Raw genomic sequence first — 19,297 nt, 5'->3', positions numbered from 1 at the left:
TGCGACTGGGATGAGGGATTGAGATGGACAGGTGGGTGATGGGCTTGGGAGGAGGGACTGGGAATGAGATTTGGAATTGGGATGTGGGATATAGGATGTGGGATTGGCACGTGGGGTAGGATGTTGAATGTGGGATTGGAATGTGAGATTTGGGATTGGGATGTGGGGATATGGATATGGGATGGATATGGGATGGGATATTGGGAAATGGGATATGGATGGGATGGGCTCTGGATATGGGATGGACTTGGAATGGATATGGGATCACAGAACCGTAGAATTGCTCAGGTTGGAAAGAGCTTCAAGATCATCAAATCCAACCACAGCCCAACCGTGAAATCTGTTCAGCCGTGCTTTGGTCTCTGTGACGTCTATAAAGGTTGAGGTAAAATGCCCAAAGTAAAAGGAGGGCTACAATCAGTGATTTCCGGGAACTCTGTAGAACTGAAGAACTTCTGAAACAAACTGACATTTCTGTTCAGCAGAGGGAAATTAGTCATTTCAAGATAAAACCTGCTGTCCAGAAAGTCTGCAGATGTATGGTGGAACATCCTCTCTAGGCACTAAGAGCAAGGTTTTTTTTCCCTTTCCCTTTCCCTTTCCCTTTCCCTTTCCCTTTCCCTTTCCCTTTCCCTTTCCCTTTCCCTTTCCCTTTCCCTTTCCCTTTCCCTTTCCCTTTCCCTTTCCCTTTCCTTTTCCCCTTCCCTTTCCCTTTCCTTTTCCCTTTCCCTTTTCTTTCTCATGTTGTGCAGACTTTCTCATTGAGTGTCTGAAATGTAAGGGAGATACTCCAATGTAGTTCACCTTACCTTTTTTGTAAATAGTCAATATGGAAAATCCCAAACTGCTGTTCTGAATAGCACCACCCCAAAATACATGATATGGGTTTTTTGTTTGTTTGTTTCTTTGTTGTTTGTTTGTTTGTGGAGATATTTCGTGTTGATGACTTTTATTGGTGGATAGGAGCCTTAGAGAACTCCAGGGTAAGGACTCGAGAACTTTGATCTCATTTGCAAATTCCCTTGCATCCCTCTGGGCATGCTTTTAAGATGTTGGTCTTCCTCCAGAGAGATTTTTATTATTTTTTCCCCTCACTCCCCTTCACTCTGTTCCCTCCCTGTCCCTCTTCCCTCCCCTTCCCCGTTTCCTTAACTTCCCTTGCCCGACCTTACCTTCACTTGCGTTTTATTTTTTACCTTTTTTTTGACTACTGACTGGGTCAACAGGAAGGACGTAGACACCAAGGAAAGCATAAGCTTATTTTATTGCCTATTTCAAAGCAATACGAAAAGAAAGCAGTGCCCTGTAGTGAAAAGATAAGCTTAGCAGGAAAGGAAATAAGCAGTGCAGTGGGTCTAATCGTTACCGCGTCATAATATAACGACATGTAGCGCAGTGATAGTGATTAAGAAAGATGCATCACCAGTTGCCCTGCTCCTTTATCATCATCCAGATTCACAGTTGCTGGGGAGCCCCGGTTGCAGGAAGGATCTGGAGAACCCGTCCCAGCAGTTGGGAACTCATACGGCGATGTGTCCACCCCGGAGGTGAGGTCTGCAGAGCCACTGCAAGCACGTCCAGCCTTGATGCCCTTGAATAATCTGGGGTAGGCAGCAGTCAGGTGGAACGTCCGGTTTCCTCTTTCTCGTTCTGGTTTTCACCCTGAAAACCCTGTCCGGGGTTCAAGGAGGAGCAGAAAGAGCTGTGCCATCTGTTTTGGTGTAGCGCGGGCCTCTTTGGCAAGACTGAGCGCCCAGACCCCCGGCAACAGGCTTAGTCGGGTGACAGACATTGCAGCCGAGTTCCCTTGTGAGCAAGGCTCCCCACCTGACTGTGAGGTCACGCGGCGCAGTGCTCAGAACCCACGGAGCACTCGGCAGAGGTGTTTGGCCGAGTGCTGAGCAGGAACGTGCACGACGCGCGACTGCTGGCTTCCCGCCGCTTCCTCTTTCCCGTGGCGAGGCCAGCGCTCTACCGACGACAAGTGCTGGCCGGAGGGCCGGGTTCGGTGCCATGGCACGGCGCACGAAGCCCGAGGTGGAGCGGTACATTGCCTTTGTGTGGTCCGCCGCCTCTTCTCCTAGAGAGGTGAGTGCTGTGGGCCTGGCCGGGACCGCCAGTGGAGCTCCTGCAGCCTCCCCCGGGTCACGATGGGGGCTGCTCCCTGCCCATCCCGCCCCCTCGCTCCTCCCGCGGGTGCCGGGCCTGAGGGGTGGCCGTGGCCTGGCCCGGTGCGTGGGAGGCCGGATGGCAGGGGGAGTGGAAGCTGAGGGAAGCGGCTGTGTGGGAGGGCACGGAGCTGACTTGCTGGGAAGATGGTTTGCCAGGGCTGTGCGCTCTTGAAACCGGTGAGCCCTCGGCAGATTTACGAGGAGCCCAGCGCTGTGAGTCCGTACGGATCCCTCCGGTTTTGTGGAACTGAAGAGCCCAAATAGGGGACAGGTGTTCCTAACTTCTGGTTTTCTTTCACGTGCTGCGTGGTTGATATTCCTGTCTGTGTGGCAGCGCTGTGGAAGGTCAGGAAAAAGAGAGGGAGAGCTGGGCCAGTAGAGTTTTGCTGCTGTCCCTGGCAGCCAGATGATTCCCTGCGATCTGGAAACGGTGCACAGATCGTAGAGAGCCAACCAGTGCAGTTAGTGGGAGCTATTTAATCCCCAAAGGTGCTGCCCTGCTGCTGTGAGTGGGTTTTATTGCAGAGGCAGCAGATTCGGCAGTGTGTTGCAGAGCGTGAATGCACGCGGGCTGCCGTTCTGCAGCAGGGTCTTAGTGCGAGGCAGCGTGCATCTTCATGTTGAGCTTTTCCAACAGCAACAAAGTTCTCCTGTGGCTTTGTTGAGCTGACTTGGGTGCTGTTTAGACTACGCAGTGTGGAGCGTACCGCTGCCAAATTCAGAGATGCTCTTTAACCGTTCTGAGATTCCTGTTGGGCTCAACAAAAACCATCGCCTCTCTTCTTGTTGTGCTCGAGGTCAAGTTCTGCGGTTTGGTTTCATCCTTGCAGTGATGCTTACAACTCATGTCTAGCACAGTCAGTGGTGGAAATAGTTACTGGTTTTCTTGTGTTGATTTTGGAAGGGAGGGCCTTTCAAGGCTGCCAACATGTCTGATGAAGTTTCTTTTTAACCCTGTTTACAAGGAGATGTCAAGCATGGTCACGCATCAAGCATGATATGCTCTGGCGTATGTCAGAGTGTCCTTGTTTTACTTCAGAATACAGACTGAAGCTCAGGAGACTTGCGTGAATAACTTCCCCCCCCCCCCTCCCTATTTGGGGGTGGGAAGAGGGTTGGAGATGAAATTCAGGCGTATCTAGACTACAGAGACTTGTTTCACGTTATTTAGTTTACGTCTGACGTGAAGTTTTTGCTTGTGACTTACTAGTTCTCTAGCTCCTTCATGCAGGTAGAATCTGCTTTTTGGATGCAGTAGTCTATTTCTGATGTTTTCAGTCCCTTCACAACACACACTGCGTGAGTGAAAGGTGAAACGTAAGTCTCCAAAGGTATCTATGGAGGGGTAGAAGGAGGAAACAAAAGTGAAAGTTCAAAAAGCAAAGCAGATGGCAGAGCCGGCAGGAGGGGAAGATGGCAGAAGCATGAGCAGGAGGAGCTGGGGTAACATCTTCACTCAGTTTGTAGGATTTGTTTTCTCCTGCAACACTGTTACGTTGCAACAGCAGCAATAACAAAAAGCTCAACTGTAGCGGACCCATTCTCCTAATTTCTTTGGTCAGAAGTGTTTGTGAAATGTACCAAGTATAAAGATCGGTCGCTTGCTTTGCTAGTCGCCTCAGTTTTCCTTCGGTAGCCTCTGCCCGTGATTGGAAACAAGATTCCTTTCTTAATCCCGTCTCTTTCAGAAACAGAGGCTTGAATACAAGAAGTAATGGTAATTAACTGTTAGCAGTGTTATGCGTTGCTAAGAAGAGTGCTCTCCCTGTTCGGTTACTTTAAAAGTAGTGTACGTCTGAAATGTGCCTGTCATGTTTGTTTTCTTTTTCCATTCAGAAATCATTGAAAGGATTCATCTGTGCTAAGCTGTATTTTGAAATAAAAGAATATGAACTTGCTAAAAGGTAATACGTGTTGATGTACGTGGTTGATCTGTTCTCGAAAGTGTAATAGAAAAGCTAGTTGAAGTAGAGAAATCAAGATCACGATCATGCCATTTCTGGATGGAAAGGATTGGGTGCCACCGAAATCCTTCTAAAAGAGCAACTGCATTAGTTATGTGGCACCAAAGAATTCATGGAGTTGAAGTGGCTTTTATTTCATCATATGATGCATCTCATTCTGTGAGCTGCTGCTTTTTTAATGAACGTCAGTACTTGCTGGCAAATAAGTAGCTCTGGTACGTGTAAAAATAATGTTTCTCACATTAGGGTCTAGGTCAAGTATCTAGAAAGAAATGTAGCCCTGCTCTCCATTTGACAGATTAAATTCCCTTTAGCTTTAGCTACACGGTGTGGGGGGACTTGTATTATTGAGAGTATTGATCTTTCTGGGTTTTCTTGCTCTGTAGATATATATCTACTTATCTCAGTGTCCAAGAGAGAGATCCCAGAGCACACAGGTTTCTTGGACAAATCAGGACGAGACAGAAAAAGCTGTTGGGTGTTACAAGGTAAGTGCTCCAGTGACCCCCAGTCACGTCCAGCTTTCTTCCTTTGTAAATGGACTTTTAAAATGCATCTGTGCTGTGCATTCCTTAAGCTCAGAGAGAAAATGTGTTGTTTGTGGACAAATTAAATTGTATGATGTACATTTTTTATTGCCACATCTGTCTATGACGTACTTAAGAAAGGATTCTTTTTTTGGTAGAATTGGCATCAGTTTTTAATTTTTTTTTTTTTCCAGTTGATTTTTTCTTTTGTGTCCTGACTTGATCCTTGTGGTAGCTGCTGTGATAGTCTTACTGTTGCCCTTTGGACTAAGGGTCTGTGCCTGCAGTGGAATTGCCTCGCAGGGATGATGGTAATCTAGTTGCTACTGGAAGACTCGACCGAGGGTGTTTTTCAGTGGCACTGTTTGTTTGTTGCTGGTGGTGGTTTTGTTTCAGAGGTAGAGAGGTGCAGGGCAAATAAAGTGCTGATTAGGCAAGTGCATACATGTGAACGTCTCGATCAAAATTCCTTTGTTCAGGCTTTGGGCAGGGGGAGGGTGTGCTGGAAAGTCCTGTTGCCAACAGAGTGAAGCACTCTTGCCCTTGATGATGTACTTCTTCTTTTTTTCCATAAGTCACCATATTGAGTTAGACGAGAAGTCATAGTCCAGCTGCCTACATACAGCAGTAAGCAGCTGTAGAGGAAGAGGATCTGGTTTTGGCATTCTTCCTCAGTCTCTTCTGAATTCCAGCAGTTATCTGAGTGCTATAATCTAGCGGTGGCCTTTTCAGAGTGAATTCAGAAAGTATTTACTGAGAGTTGTAGTTGGAATATTTGGGTCCGTTGAATGGCCATCATTTTCTTTCCTATTTTCTTTTCCCATTTTCGTTCTATCCGGATTGCAAGATCAAGGTCCCAGTAACCTTTTTTGTCTTGCTTGTGCATGGGGAAAACTAGCGTTCTCTGGAGCTGAACCCAATATACAGAAAGATCTGGTGCTGAAGATTGCGGAGCTATTCTGTAATAAAGACATCAGTGATGGAAGAGCAAAATACTGGGTGGAGAAAGCTGCCAGGCTGCTCCCTGGGAATGCTGCTGCTCTCAGATTGAAGGTAAATTCCAGCTTCTCATCTCTGCTCTGTGCCTTGAAGAAACTTTCCGTATCTGACTGGGTGCTTCTGGCATGTCATCTAGTCATCTCTCAGCGTATTTCCTTGGCTAAATTAGTTTAGCATCAGGAATCTTAAATCTATTACATGTTAATTTCTTTGCTGTCTGATGTTTTGGTTTAGCTTGCATGAAAATTGCAGCTCTGGGCTTTCCCACGCGTTTGAAGATTGACGCGTTCAAAAATGTGGGGAAACTGTGTCAGCAATAATATCCAAGAAGTTGAGTTTAGATAGGCAGTACTTGATGTGTCTATTGCGACTAAGCTGCTTTTTGGTTTTTTGAGTTTAAAAATGCAGAATGTAGGAAGTGCTGTCATTCTCAACGACTGTGTAAATGCTTTCAGTTATGCAGTGTCACTTTGGCACTTAGTTTTATGTAGCACAGCTGCAGGGACACGGAGGTTCTTAGAGGCTTCTGTTGGTTTTCTGTTGTCCTATTTGGAGCAGCTATTCTGTAACAAGGTGTGCTGTCTCTGTCTCAAACAGCCTGACAGTCTTAACTTAGCATCTACAAGAGGCACACTGAAGTTTTTTCCCCTGTTATCTCGTTTCTAAGATGTTGGAGTAATTCCAGCAAGTCTGTAGTCTGTGTAGTGGAGGTGAGCAAACTGTCAGGTAATGTGGATGTTGAAAAGACTGATGCAGGAAAAAAATCAATTATGTTGCCTTCATGTTTAATAGGAGAAGTTACAAGAATATAAAGTTGAAGATGGCTGGAATGAGCTCTTTTATGTGACTCAAGCTGAACTCTGTGCAAGACCTGATGACGTCTAACTTAACATCAGACTTGTTGCACTGTACCGCTCATGCAATAAATTGCAAGATGCTGTGCTCCGTGTTCAGGAGGCAGAGAAGAAAATACCTCTGGAGACAAGCTTGGAATGGTGCTCCTGTGTGGTAAAGACACTTGAGGTTTAAAAGCAAGAGCGTAGGGATCATTCCTTAGGTTTTCTTCAAATACCTATGGAATACCTTTATGTTCTCTTAATTGAAACACTGTCTTTAACAGAATGAAATTCAGGAAATTAAATGTAATAACTCCAGTGTGAGTGTGTCATCTCATCGATGGCCTGCTAAAAGCCGTGGAACAGATGGTTCTGATGGTTCTCAGCGAGCACAAAATCTTCAGGAAGCTCCCTTAACAGGTAAGTTGTTATTCCAGAGAAAGCAACTGCAAAGAACTGTGTTTTGTGCCAAAGCCCAAATCCAGCTCCATGGGAAACACGTGGCCCCCCATTAACTGAATGTGCTGCAAGTTTCAAAGCCAGCCGTAATACTGCACAAGAGAATTTTGGATCTGGCTTTGCTACAATGGAAGGTCAGTGGGACTGGAATGGTGAGAAACGAATCCACTGCCTCCTAGCGTGTTGCCTGCCAGAATCCAAGCAAAGCTAATACAAAAGCATCTCTTCAACAATTTTCCTTTAAACTTGAACAAGTAGATGCTCCAAAGACCACTCAGAATTACTTGAAAACTGCTTTTTCTATAGCTGTTCTGTATGCCTAGTCCAAAATAAAGCAAGTGATGAAAACTCTTGTTCCAGTAAGAATCCTAACTTGCAAAGTCAACCTAAAGTCAGCCTACTATCCGTCGTTCAGGTGGATTATTATATACCCTGTAAATATATTAATATATATGATATTTATATTATATATGTGTCTGTTACATTTCAAAGACTGAGCAGTATTCTGGTTGTCTCAGGAGCATGGAACTAAAAGATGACTTCTTGAACAGTGAAAGTTTCAGTAGCAGCTACCCTGGTAATAGGTTGAGATTAGTTAGTAAAAAGCACAGATTTCCCATGAGTAATTTGAAACAAGTCCTCTTTAGTTGCTGTTTATTACTGTCTTCTGGAATTTCAAACGCTTGAAGTTATTCAGTAGTCCAAGTTGATTTTTGTGTTGCTTTTTTTTGCGGGGAAACCAAGCCTTACAGATTTGCAGTTCCCATGCCACTCTTAAATAATGGTGCTATTTGAAAAGTTCTAGCCTTACTTTAAGATGTTCTGGATATCATTAGGAAAATTTACAATGTAGGTGCCAAAAATTGTCTCCATATTAAGCTACCTCATCATCTGTTTTCCACAAATTTTTGTTCTTTGCGGTAGGTGTCACAGGCGGGACTGAATTGGAAAGTGAAAGTGCTACTGCTATGGAACCTCAACCAACTCCTGGTGAGAAAAATACAGGACAACTTCTGCAGGATCTTTCTGCATCTCCCCGGGGCACTGGCAGCAGTGCTGAAGGCACTCAGACAGAAGTTAAAATTCAAAACATGAAAGTAAGAATGAAGTCTTTACAAAAGTTTTTGTCACTAAATGCAGAGAATTATTCTCAAACCTCTACTACATGACTATTTTCACTTTGTAACAAATAAAACATGCAGGGGGAAACACCATCTGACTCCTTTCACTGTGCCTCAGGTCTTTTCTAACACTGGAAGTGAGGCACAGATCTTAGGTTTCTCAGGGAGAGTAAGGAGTTACAGCTGTATCCAAACCTGGAAACAGCTTTGGCTAGTAAAATTCCTCCTACCGTGTAGGTAAGGATTAATAGATTTCAGGGAGAGATTTTAAAGAGAAACGGTTTATTTTATGGAATGATACTACTTCAAGGGAATAGCAGTCACTTTGGTCACCCATAGTGTAACACCATAAATGAAAGCAAAACCCCATCTGCAGGACAAAATCGGGATTAAGTGAAAATCAAACAGCTTTGGGAGCCATTTCAACTTTTTCCCTTGATTTTTCCAGCTCCTGGAAAGAGAAGCAGCTCTAAGGGAGCGAGAAGCCTGCCTGGATAAACTAAAAGAGGTGTGGTAGTTTAAGGATGCTTATTGCCTTACGTGCCATTTCACTTGGTGTTTGCTATCTGAAGCCATGATGAGCTTGACAGCCTTAATGCTTCTCTCTTTAAAGTACTTGAAACGTGGAAATGGAAATTCATTGGAAGTTATTTGAATACTGAAATGCCACTTAGCTTGTAGTTGTTTCTAGAATACTCCGGTTAATCATGTTTGAAATGTGATATTTCCGCAGCAGAAGGATGCAGAAGTGCAAGCGCTAGAAACGTCACTGAGGGAGATCTCCAAATGTCGGGACGATCTCAGAGAAGCAAATGAATCCTTGAGAAAACAGGCAAGAGGAATTATTTCCTACCATCAGTAACTGTATCAGTCTGAGTAAACAGTGTTAATTGTCTGAATAGGATGTTTGCAAAATTGATGGTTTTCCAAGACAGGAATTGCATGAATGCATGAAATTACTTTCTGACCCTTTTTTGGGTGCATCTGCTCCCATGGTTACTCAGTAGCTTCAGTTGTTTTCAGGACTGCTGATGAAAGCAGTACTGTCTCTGTTCTTAATGTCAAGCTGAGGCAGCAGTTCACATTAACACAGAGTTAAAACTTTCCACTCACTCGACTGCTGAAGCTGACCTAAATGCTGACAGGGAAATGGATCTTTACCAGGGATTCTTCGCACTAACTGAAGAAACCAAATAGCAATCTAGAGTTCAGGGCATCAGACTCTGTTTCTCCTGGCAGGTATTTGCATTAACCAGTAGTTCTGGAAGTAAATGCTGACTTTTAAAGGTCTTTTGTTTCTACATGAACAGCCAGTTAGAGTTGCTTCCTGTGTTTCAGAATGCCAGGCAGTGCTGCCACAAGTCAAAGTCATTTGTGTTAGTGTGAGAGGGAGCTGAGCATAGATGGCCATTAGCACATTTCCAACTAGTCAGCTGTTGTGTAAAGTCATAAATAAAAACGAAACCCCATATGCAGGCAAAGTCAGGATGAAGTGAAAATGGAATAGGTTTTGGAGCTACTTCATCTTTTTTCCCTTGATTTTTCCAGCTCCAAGAACGAGAAGATGTTCTAAGGGAGCGAGAGGCCTGCCTGGATAAACTAAAAGAGGTGCGGTAATTTAAGGATGCTTATTGCCTTACGTGCCATTTCGCTTGGTGTTTGCTATCTGAAGCCACTATGTGTTTGCCAGCTTTTATGCTTCTCTCTTTAAAGTACTTGAGATGTGGAAATGGAAGTTTGTTGGATTGTTTTAATACTAAAATTGTAGTTGTTTCTAGAATACTCTGGTTAATCATGTTTGAAATGTGATATTTCCACAGCAGAAGGATGCAGGAGTGAAAACACTAGAAACGTCACTGAGGGAGATCTCCAAATGTCGGGACGACCTCAAAGAAGCAAATGAATCCTTGAGAAAACAGGCAAGAGGAATTATTTCCTACCATCAGTAACTTTCCAAGTTTGAGTTAGCGCCGCTACTTGTCTGAACAGGATGTTTTCAAAACTGATGATTTGGTTTGTCCGAGACAGGAATGGTGTTATTGCATAAAATTATTCTCACCCTCTCTGTTTCTGAATTCTTTAGGCATTTTTTTGAGTGTGTTCTTTTATGTTTCTTCTTTATGAAAAGAAGAGAAAGAATAGAACTGTTGTTTATTAAATCACTTTGCTGCTCAGGAGCTCTGTCAAAGGATTTCAGAGTGTTGTTTACAAAAAAAAAAAGTGTTTTCCATTCACTGATGTTTGAGTCTTTTTCAATTCTTTCAGTTAAATGATGAGATTGTTCAGAAGTACTTGAATGAACAAATAAGGACAGGAGAAGCTCATTTCAGCTGTCTGGAAGTAAGGTTTTTTCTTATCTGTGCATGCTTCCTTCGTAGGTAAGAAGTAAAATAGAATTCATGGTTCTTTTTTGTTGTAGTGGAAACATCAGTTTATAATGGCAGAGATGTATAAGGATACCCGTGAAGTGGCACAACAGACGACACCTTTTGTGCAGGAAGAAGTGAGGGCAGCATCAAAAGGGGATAAGGTAAGAACTGGGAAGGTGAAAAATTCACTCAAAAGCCTTTTGGCATTGGAACATGCTCTGTATACCTGTTGAAATACGAAAACGTAGCTGCTACTTTTTTACATTCTAATAGGTATTAGGTTACAGAAAGAATAGAGTCTATTTGGGGGAAGCAGGCAGTAAATGGAAAGAGTAAAGCTTGCTGCTAAAATTGTCTTCTGAATTTTATGTTGTGTATGTATCTACTTTTTATTTGTTTGCTGTGTTTTCCTCTCACCTTCTCTCTCATCTGTCAAAATTAGATTCTGCTCATCCTCCTCCTTTGTGGTCATCCAAGCTGCGGTCTAGTTTGCTTACAAGAGAAGATCTCTACTAACTAAACAAGTTCACATGAGAACTCCCTGCTGGCCCTTGACACAAAGACAAGTCCGTGCAGGTGATGGCGTGGTCACCTGTACCAAGTGGGAGCTGTCTGCAGACTCCTTTTTAACAAGGAGCTGCCCGTATTTCTCCCGCAGCCAGCGGGGACTTCTCAAGCCCTAGATACAAGGCCCAACAGGGCAGGCACGGCCTGTTCCAGATTACTGCTTCCTCAGAGATAATGTCTTCCACGGGCTGCCGGTAACTTCTGTCCTGAGCTTTGTCTCCTTTTCCGTTAAATGATGCATAATTTGTCAGAACTAACGTGCTCTGGCAGGCATGTCCGTCTGCTACTGTTTGGTTTAGAAGGTCGTCAAGTTGAAAGCTGAAATAGCTGATGATGTGAATGTGTTACAGCTACCACCGAACTCTGAAGTTTATGGGCTCCTGACTGTTCTTATGGATTGGATCTCAGATGAGCACCTTAGCAAACTCCAGAGACAAGAAAGAAAGGACGGTCAGAAACCTCAGTCTAGCGAAAGAACCTACATCCAGGAGGTAAAGGGACTTGAGTTTGCTCTGGTTCATGTGTTTTCAGAGTCACGTATATATCGACTGATTTTATTGTGAGAGTAGAAAAGGTCAGCCTGTTTTGTATAGACCTCGGATAGAGTAACAAAAGCAGAACGACAGTTACTAAGTCAGTATGAATCCCAGCAGTCAGATGGAATGGCTGAGTTGTCACTTATAAAACAGAGCCATCATTTTGAGGGAAAAGAGTTGTGTTCAGTCTCAACTTGCCTTTTATTACCAGTGGCTGGCTTTTGCCAGCTGGTGATTTATCTTGTATTTTGTGTGTAACACTGTACAGAATTCATGTTTTCCTACAGAGATGCTCGCACCTAGTTCAAAATATTTTAATGTCTACATTGGATGTCAGAGTTTCAGTTAATGACTGATAACAGATGATGCTATGCTCTACTGAAAGCCCTTCCTTCTATCTCTCTGGGGATAACAAGGCTTGGAAATCAATGTGGTATTCTGGAGTTCTGCTTTTACTGCTTTCCTTTGTTCTGTGAAGGGTTTGTAGCACTGGTATTGGCCTTGATAGTTGAGCTCACACGCCATATCTCTGCTTTGCATGCAAACCTGTGTAATTTAAAATCTGTCTAAGGAGGGAATTCTTTACCTCTACAGGCCGTGACCAGTGAGTGCTTGCACGTGCAATCTGACAAACTCCGGGAGTAATTTGAGGTTTTGGTTTGGTTTGCTGGGGTTTGGTTTTTGGAGGCTTGCTGTCACTTGTAGCCTGCTCACACGCTAAGCTGACATTCTGCATGTAAGTTTGCCTTTGTGTGTTTTTACAGCTGCTGCCTATGGCTGCGGAGCAGCTGCAGTGGATGCCGTTTGTGAATCCTAAACTACACATGCCCCTGATTAGGCTGATATACTGGTGTGTAAGACAGCTAGAGAATGATATTAAGGTAAATTCTCTGCAGTTATTCGGGTATTTTTAATACACATAGAAAGTGGATATTTTCAGGGTGTATGTATGACAGAAACCTGGCTGTCTTTGCTAAACATCAATTTGTAACAGAGAAATGGAAAAGTTGGGCAAAAAAACCCACTTCTCATAAACTGAACTTTCTGAGATCATTTTATTGATTCTTGCACTGTGTATCAAAACATATTTTTACATACATATTTTACATACATACAGGCGATTGCTGTTGCAATAGTGTCCAAGCATCTCAGGAAATACATTTTTATAAATGTGCTTAGCAGACTTGGGCGTTAGGAAAGGAAATACATTTTTGTTTACTTTCTGTGCGAGATTGACTGAAATTGATGACAAAATGCGGCAAAGCAGCATGGGGACTTTGGCTTTGTTCTCTGCTGAATGTCCCTCTGAACTCCCTGTTGTTTCTCTTGACAAGGAGAAGCTGTTTTAAATGATCACACTGGAAAGTTTGATTCTGAAATAATATTTCTGCACAGATTACGATGACAATTTGAATTACTGTGCCTTACCCGAACGGAGTTCTTAACGTTCACGTTTAGATCTGTGAATGCTTTTGCAGCTCGTGACTTCAGGAACCTGCACAGGACAGCATAGGTAGCACTGATTGAACCACTGATTTCCTCTGCAACCAGAGGCAGCTCAAATAACATCAGCATATCATGGGCCCTCTCTCCTCGGTCTCTTTGTGCAGTTGGTGTTGATAAGGCCCTGTGCTAATGGCGTTCTGTTGCTTTTGTAACGCAAGCAGGTTCTGTTGTGATACACGATCGAACCATTTGCTATTTCACACGTAATCCCTAGGGGAACAGAGTAGATGGGAGCTTCATGTGTTTTCATATTTACACTCAACGTGCACACTGTTTGATACAGGACACAACAGTGGCAGAAATGATGTCGGGACTTGCTGAAGATATTTGAAGATATATGTGAGCCCCCACGTCCTTTTGGCAGCTGGGCCGGCAGGGAGCTGTGCTGGTGTTTAGCTGTGAGGTTTGCAGGAAGAGGCTGTAGGAGTGGGAAAGGCTGCAGTCACCTGGCCAGGTGCATCCAGTGCAGCTGGAGCTGGTCCATGGGGCTGGTCACGACCGACTCAGCGTTGGAACGTGATCATGATGCCAGTGCCACCCCAGTTGTCGGAATGGAGCAAGGAGAAACCCGTCTGGGTGATGATACGGGAGAGCTGTGGTTGGTGGCCAAGAGGAGCTCGCTCCCTCCTGCATGGGTTTGTGACCCAGCGAACTTGAGGTGCAATCAATTTGTTCAAATCAAAAATTGGGCGCAAGTGCAGTCAGTTTGCAACTGAACATGAAGTGAACATGTATTCAGAGAAACCATTCACAGCATAATTCCACACCCAGATCACACATGCGAAAGTGATATACAGGAGACTGGAGAATTAAATGGGAAAAGGGGGGAAAAGCTTACTTTGGTGAACTGGTAACTTAACTTGGTTGCATTTTGGAATATGCATCCTTGGGGTTTGCACTTTTCCATTGCCAGCCCTAGGAATGCAGTACAGGATGGAACCAGCTGAGAGCGATCTGTGCTGCAAAGCCTCCCTTTGGGCTCCAGCAGGAAGTCAGGTCTCTCTGGGCTCTGCAAGTACTGTCTGTACATTATGCCATTGCCTAGAAGTTCCATACCATAGGTGAAATGAGCAACAGCCAAGCAAGCATACTTGCTCCAGTTCTAGAATAAGCTACAGTGTATGGTGGTTGCCAGAGTAAGAACAAAGGAGTTGCTTAATGCACAAAGAGTAGCTTTTCAGAGTGACATCTCCACATGCATTTGCAAGAAAACAGGGCCTTCAGGGATGCGACGAGGAAGGCTAAAGCCCGCCTGGAACTGAACCTGGCAAAGGTGATAAAGGATAATAAGAAAGGCTTTTTTTAAGTACGTTAACAGTAAAAGGAAGACTAGGGAGAATGTGGCTCCCCTGATTAGTGATGGGGGTGTTCTGGTAACGGGGGATGCTGAGAAGGCGGAGGTACTGAATGCCTTCTTTGCTTCTGTCTTCAGTGAAAAAGCTCCCCCTCGGGAATCCGAGACCCTGGAGGTTAGTGAAAGGGTCTGGGTAATGGAAGGCTTCCCTTTAGTCAGGGAAGAGGTGGTCCGAGAGCGCCTGGGCAACACCAATGTTCACAAATCCATGGGACCCGATGGGATGCATCCACGGGTGCTGAGGGAGCTGGCAGAGGTGATTGCTGAACCGCTCTCTGTCATCTTTGAGAGGAGAACGGGGGAGGTGCCTGAGGACTGGAGGATAGCCAACGTCACTCCGGTCTTCAAAAAGGGCAAGAAGGAAGATCCAGGCAATTATAGGCCAGTCAGCCTCACCTCTGTCCCTGGAAAGGTGATGGAGCAGCTTGTGCTGGATGCCATTCCAGACAACTGGAAGAAAAGGAGGTTATCAGGAGTAGTCAGCATGGGTTCACCAGGGCGAGGTCGTGCTTGACCAACCTGGTAGCCTTCTATGATGTTGTCTCTGGCTGGGTGGATGGGGGAGAGCAGTGGATGTGGTCTACCTTGATTTCAGCAAGGCATTTGATACTGTCTCCCATGACATCCTTATAACAAAGCTGAGGAAGTGTGGATAGATGAGTGGACAGTGAGGTGGGTTGAGAACTGGCTGACTGGCAGAGCACAGAGGGTTGTCGTTGGCGATGCAGAGTCTGGTTGGAGACCTGTAACCAGCGGTGTTCCCCAGGGGTCGGTGCTGGGACCGGTCCTGTTCAACATCTTCTCAATGACCTTGATGAGGGGGTAGTGGCCACCCTCAGCAAGTTTGCTGATGATACGGAGTTGGGAGGATTGGCTGACACGCCTGAAGGCTGTGCTGCCATTCAGCGAGAACTGGACAGGCTGGAGAGCTAGGCAGAAAGAAACCGGATGAGGTTTAACAAAAGCAAGTGTAGAGTCTTGCATCTAGGGAGGAATAATTGCATGCACCGGTACAGGATGGGGGATGAGCTGCTGGAGAGGAGCTCTGCAGAGAGGGACCTGGGTGTCCTGGTGGACGACAGGTTGGCCATGAGCCAGCAGTGTGCCCTTGTGGCCAAAAAGGCCAATGGCATTCTGGGGTGCATTAAAAAGAGCGTGGCCAGCAGGTCGAGGGAGGTGATCCTCCCCCTCTACTCTGCCCTGGTAAGGCCTCATCTGGAGTACTGTGTCCAGTTCTGGGCTCCCCAGTACAAAAAAGACAGGGATCTCTTGGAAAGAGTCCAGCGGAGGGCCACAAAGATGGTGAAGGGCCTGGAGCGTCTCTCCTATGAGGAAAGGCTGAGTGAGCTGGGCCTGTTTAGCCTTGAGAAAAGAAGACTGAGAGGGGACCTGATCCAGGTCTATAAATATCTAAGGTGTGGGGGGCAAAGTGGCGAGGCCAGACTCTTTTCAGCAGTGTGCGGAGACAGGACAAGGGGAAATGGCCAGAAGCTGGAGCATAGGAAGTTCCGCACCAATGTGTGCAAGAACTTCTTTAGGTGAGGTGACGGAGCACTGGAACAGGCTGCCCAGGGAGGTTGTGGAGTCTCCTCCTCTGGAGATATTCAAGACCCGCCTGGACGCCTACTTGTGCAACCTGGTGTAGGGATCCTGCTTTGGCAGGGGGGTTGGACTCGATGATCTCTAGAGGTCCCTTCCAACCCCTATGATTCTGTGATTCTGTGATTCTGTATTTGCAGGGGTCTGATAACTAATGGGAAAGTGCATCACAGCCCAATGGAGGCAGCAGTGTATACGTATCCTTCCAGGAGGTGTGTATGTAAGTATGGAAAAGTGACCCCTCAAAAGGAGGGTTTGAAACTGGGGAACTGAAACTCTTCAAGAGCTGATGCAAATGAGGCAGTCCTCTTCAGGCTTCTCTGCTGGAGACTTCATGTGAGATCCCTTGTCCCAGGGTCCCAAAGAACTAACAACAAGCGAAGGCACTGAAATCACTACAGCGGGTGAGGGCAAACAAGTCAGAGGGCCATCTGAATATCAGCGCTTCTGAGCTGTTTTCAGAGCACTGGTTTTTAGTTCAACGTTACGTGCTGCAATTCCCACCCCACTTTAAGCCCCCATCGATCTCTCCTGACTCAGCTTTCTCTACCCCTGTGGTCCTACCTGTGGTGTCAGTAAGGCTTCTCCAGCAGAAATATAGAATGACATGAGAATGTATTGCTTTACTACTGTGTGGAAGGAAAATTGATTGCTCTTCCACTGCTAATTAGCTATGGCTATGTGGAAAGCGGCCCTTTCCTGCAGTAGTGAAATAGAGATGCAGTTGAGTTTGATAGAGAGGGGGAGAGACTTATGAGCAAAAACATAGACATAAAACACAGGCAAAAGTGCAGAAATTACAGCTGTTAATGGCCATGTACAAAATGATTGAAGAACCTGTTGCTTACCCAGCCCATTGAGTCTTGCAGTAATTGTTCTCTAATTGACATCAATGACAAAATCATCACTGTTTTCCCAGGGACTGGACATGAGCACAAACACTTTCTATTTGCCACAGGTTTGAATTGAATCTTAAACATCTCTCAAAAAGGAGAAGATTGGAATCCTGGGGATCCCTGGGGATCCTGTTTACACCAGAACAATCAGAATTGCGCAGAGCAATGCTGATTTCCATCTTCTACCCTATGCAGAGAGCTTACTAGCTTGTGTTTCTTCTATGCTTTGGTGGTCTCCAGACTGGGAGATGTTTCTATGAACAACGTCTTTATGCAGTGATGGGGTGGCCGAGGGCTCTCAGTCAATTTGATCCAGTCCAAGTTAATCTGCCTGTAAGGAAAAGCTTATGTCAAGCAAGCAATCTGCGGATTAACTCTGCATTGCCTGCACAATTAACATGCACAGCTGATGGTTCATTCATAAGATTTCAGAGGCTTGAGTGCTTTGTTTTAAAAAATCTGTCGTGGCCACAGCTTTCTTTCAGTGCTGCTTTGTTCAGATTTTGTGTTTTTGTCACTGGTGGGATTTGCGGCCGCAACAACGCAGTGGCAAGGTGCTGGCAAGCATTCCCAGCACAGTGTGAAAACAAACTCCCTGTGGATTGTTGAAGTCCTGCAGCATTTGTCTTCTGGCCCTTTTTTCTCTCTCGGTGAGCTGACTTGACTTTTTAAGGAGAATAGATTTCACCAAGGCAAATTGATATTTTGTCCTGCAATCTAAAGCTGATTTATGATGGGTCACTTTATTTCCATACAACTTCCGTACAACAAGCAAGTCAAAATGTCAATTCATATTGCCATTCCTTCAAACCTGAACTACTGGGGACCCTTTGAGCCGCTGTTAAAGCCACAGAGCAAAAGCCATCCAGGTGCAATCCCCAGCTGCCCGCTGCAAGAGCAGGAGGACGGGCTCCCAGCACATCCATACTGTGTGCTTCTGGGGGTGCTCCTCTATGGAGAGACTTCTTTGTTCTGTCCAAAGCTTCTTAATCAAAAGACCTCTGCTAAGTGTCAGCAATGGATGCAGTATTTCCTCCTCTTAGAGATTTGATGTAGGGCCAGAAGCTGCCACTGAGCTGCTCTTAATTTCTGAGCTGTTGAGAGTAAGCCATGTGTGCCGTGGCCCCTCCTGGCAGGACGTGACTCCAAGCTGAGGACCTCACAGCTGGACTCCATCAGCACTTCCTCACTGAGCTACCCCAAGCGCCACGTAAGAGGCAGCTGTCTCTTCTGGCCTGCATTGCATTATACATTGCATTGTATTCAAAAAATAAAGAAAGGAAAAAGCAGTGCAAGAAGAGAGCATTCACCTCTCACGTGGCTGGATTCCAGCGGAAAAAAAGGGAAAATTCAGGAGCAGCTTTCCCTGGCTGCCTGCAGACAAGAAGTCCTGCTGGCCTGCTCCTGGGCTGCCAGCAGAAGCTCTGCCATGGACTTGGCAGCACTGTGCCCAAATGCTGCCCGCTTTGTGCTGCACTTCCCGCTGGGCTGGGAACACAGGCTGGAGGAGCTCTGCATGGCAAAGCAGCTGAGTGTGAGCCGCCTGCTGAGCACCTCGAGGCTGCCTTTGGTCCTCGATGGAGGTTGCCTTAGCATAAGCCTTAGCATAAGGCAATCTGGCTTTCACTGCCTCTGGCTCTGATGCCTCTGAGTTTGCCACCTTTATGAGGATGAGCGACGACAATGCCAACGCTGAACTTCAGGACTTTTTCAATGCTATGTAAAATGAAGACTTAGTAGAACAGCTTAGCAACAGCCCAAAAGGATGGAGGTGGTCAAGTAAGCATTTCCTTCCTGCACATAAATTCAGCTTTGCTCTAAGCAAATTCCTTGGTCGCCTTGAAGCAGCCCAATATCTCATCCTGGACACCTTGATGACCAAACTTGAAATAATGGTGATTTTGGCAGCTGCTTTTTGACACTGAGGATTCATCTGGAGATACGCTGAGCCAATGCACCTATTGAGGTCCAGAGGTGCACTCTTTGTCCTCTAGCACAACGGGAAACTCTCCTCTATGACACTGCTACAGACGAATGATTGGGCAAGTGGTGCTATCCACCACGTTGTGCCATAGGGGTGATGTGCACCAATAATGCTGTGTTGTTAATTTTCTCCACAGTGCTGTAAGTAGAGCTTGCCTCGTCTGTAGAAATGAGGCAGGTGAACTGGAGTGTCTATTATTTGTAGACACATTCTGTGCTGTATAAATGAATTTTTCATAGGAAAACTTTGTACAAAAAAAAAAAAAAAAAAAAAAGGCATTGGAGACTGCTTCATAAATAATAGTAACTGGGAACTTCAAATATAATTTGGGGAATGGGTGAATATCCTTTCAGTCCTTTCCCCTTAAAGCTATCCAGACAGAACCCTGCATGCACTGAAAACAATGGTG

The 19,297-nt window shown here is 45.3% G+C and overlaps 1 protein-coding gene across 4 annotated transcripts; it reads left to right on the top strand.

Annotated features, from left to right (window-relative positions):
* Positions 1–2,000: 2,000 nt before the first annotated feature.
* On the top strand, positions 2,001–19,154 carry LOC149915422 (coiled-coil domain-containing protein 138-like). Of its 4 annotated transcripts, XR_016458918.1 has the most exons (16): positions 2,001–2,088; positions 4,008–4,075; positions 4,522–4,623; positions 5,561–5,715; positions 6,454–6,917; positions 7,881–8,053; positions 8,526–8,585; positions 8,811–8,909; positions 9,626–9,685; positions 9,898–9,996; positions 10,343–10,417; positions 10,497–10,607; positions 11,364–11,504; positions 12,314–12,430; positions 16,149–16,228; positions 16,967–19,154. XR_016458918.1 is itself a non-coding variant. In XM_090121479.1 (15 exons), exons 6-15 carry the CDS (start codon positions 7,925–7,927, stop codon positions 16,161–16,163), a joined length of 906 nt encoding a protein of 301 aa, XP_089977605.1. In that variant the 5' UTR covers positions 2,001–2,088; positions 4,008–4,075; positions 4,522–4,623; positions 5,561–5,715; positions 6,454–6,917; positions 7,881–7,924; the 3' UTR covers positions 16,164–19,154. The 4 variants fall into 4 exon arrangements, 3 of the variants coding, with proteins under 3 accessions (XP_089977605.1, XP_089977604.1, XP_089977606.1); XM_090121479.1 differs by having other exon boundaries at positions 16,149–19,154; XM_090121478.1 differs by lacking the exons at positions 16,149–16,228; positions 16,967–19,154 and adding an exon at positions 13,339–16,138.
* The last annotated feature ends 143 nt before the right edge of the window (positions 19,155–19,297 follow it).

Source organism: Phasianus colchicus, chromosome 19 (assembly GCF_987193195.1).
Source record: "Phasianus colchicus chromosome 19, bPhaCol1.hap1.1, whole genome shotgun sequence".
Lineage (NCBI taxonomy): Eukaryota > Metazoa > Chordata > Aves > Galliformes > Phasianidae > Phasianus > Phasianus colchicus.
This window is presented reverse-complemented; position numbering and strand designations above follow the sequence as displayed.

Coding starts and splice junctions, on each gene's coding strand:
- LOC149915422 (XM_090121478.1), top strand. CDS start 7,925: ATGGAACCTCAACCAACTCCTGGTGAGAAAAATACAGGACAACTTCTG. Junction 8,586..8,810: donor GCCTGGATAAACTAAAAGAG/GTGTGGTAGTTT, acceptor ATATTTCCGCAG/CAGAAGGATGCAGAAGTGCA. Junction 12,431..13,338: donor AGCTAGAGAATGATATTAAG/GTAAATTCTCTG, acceptor TGTTTGATACAG/GACACAACAGTGGCAGAAAT.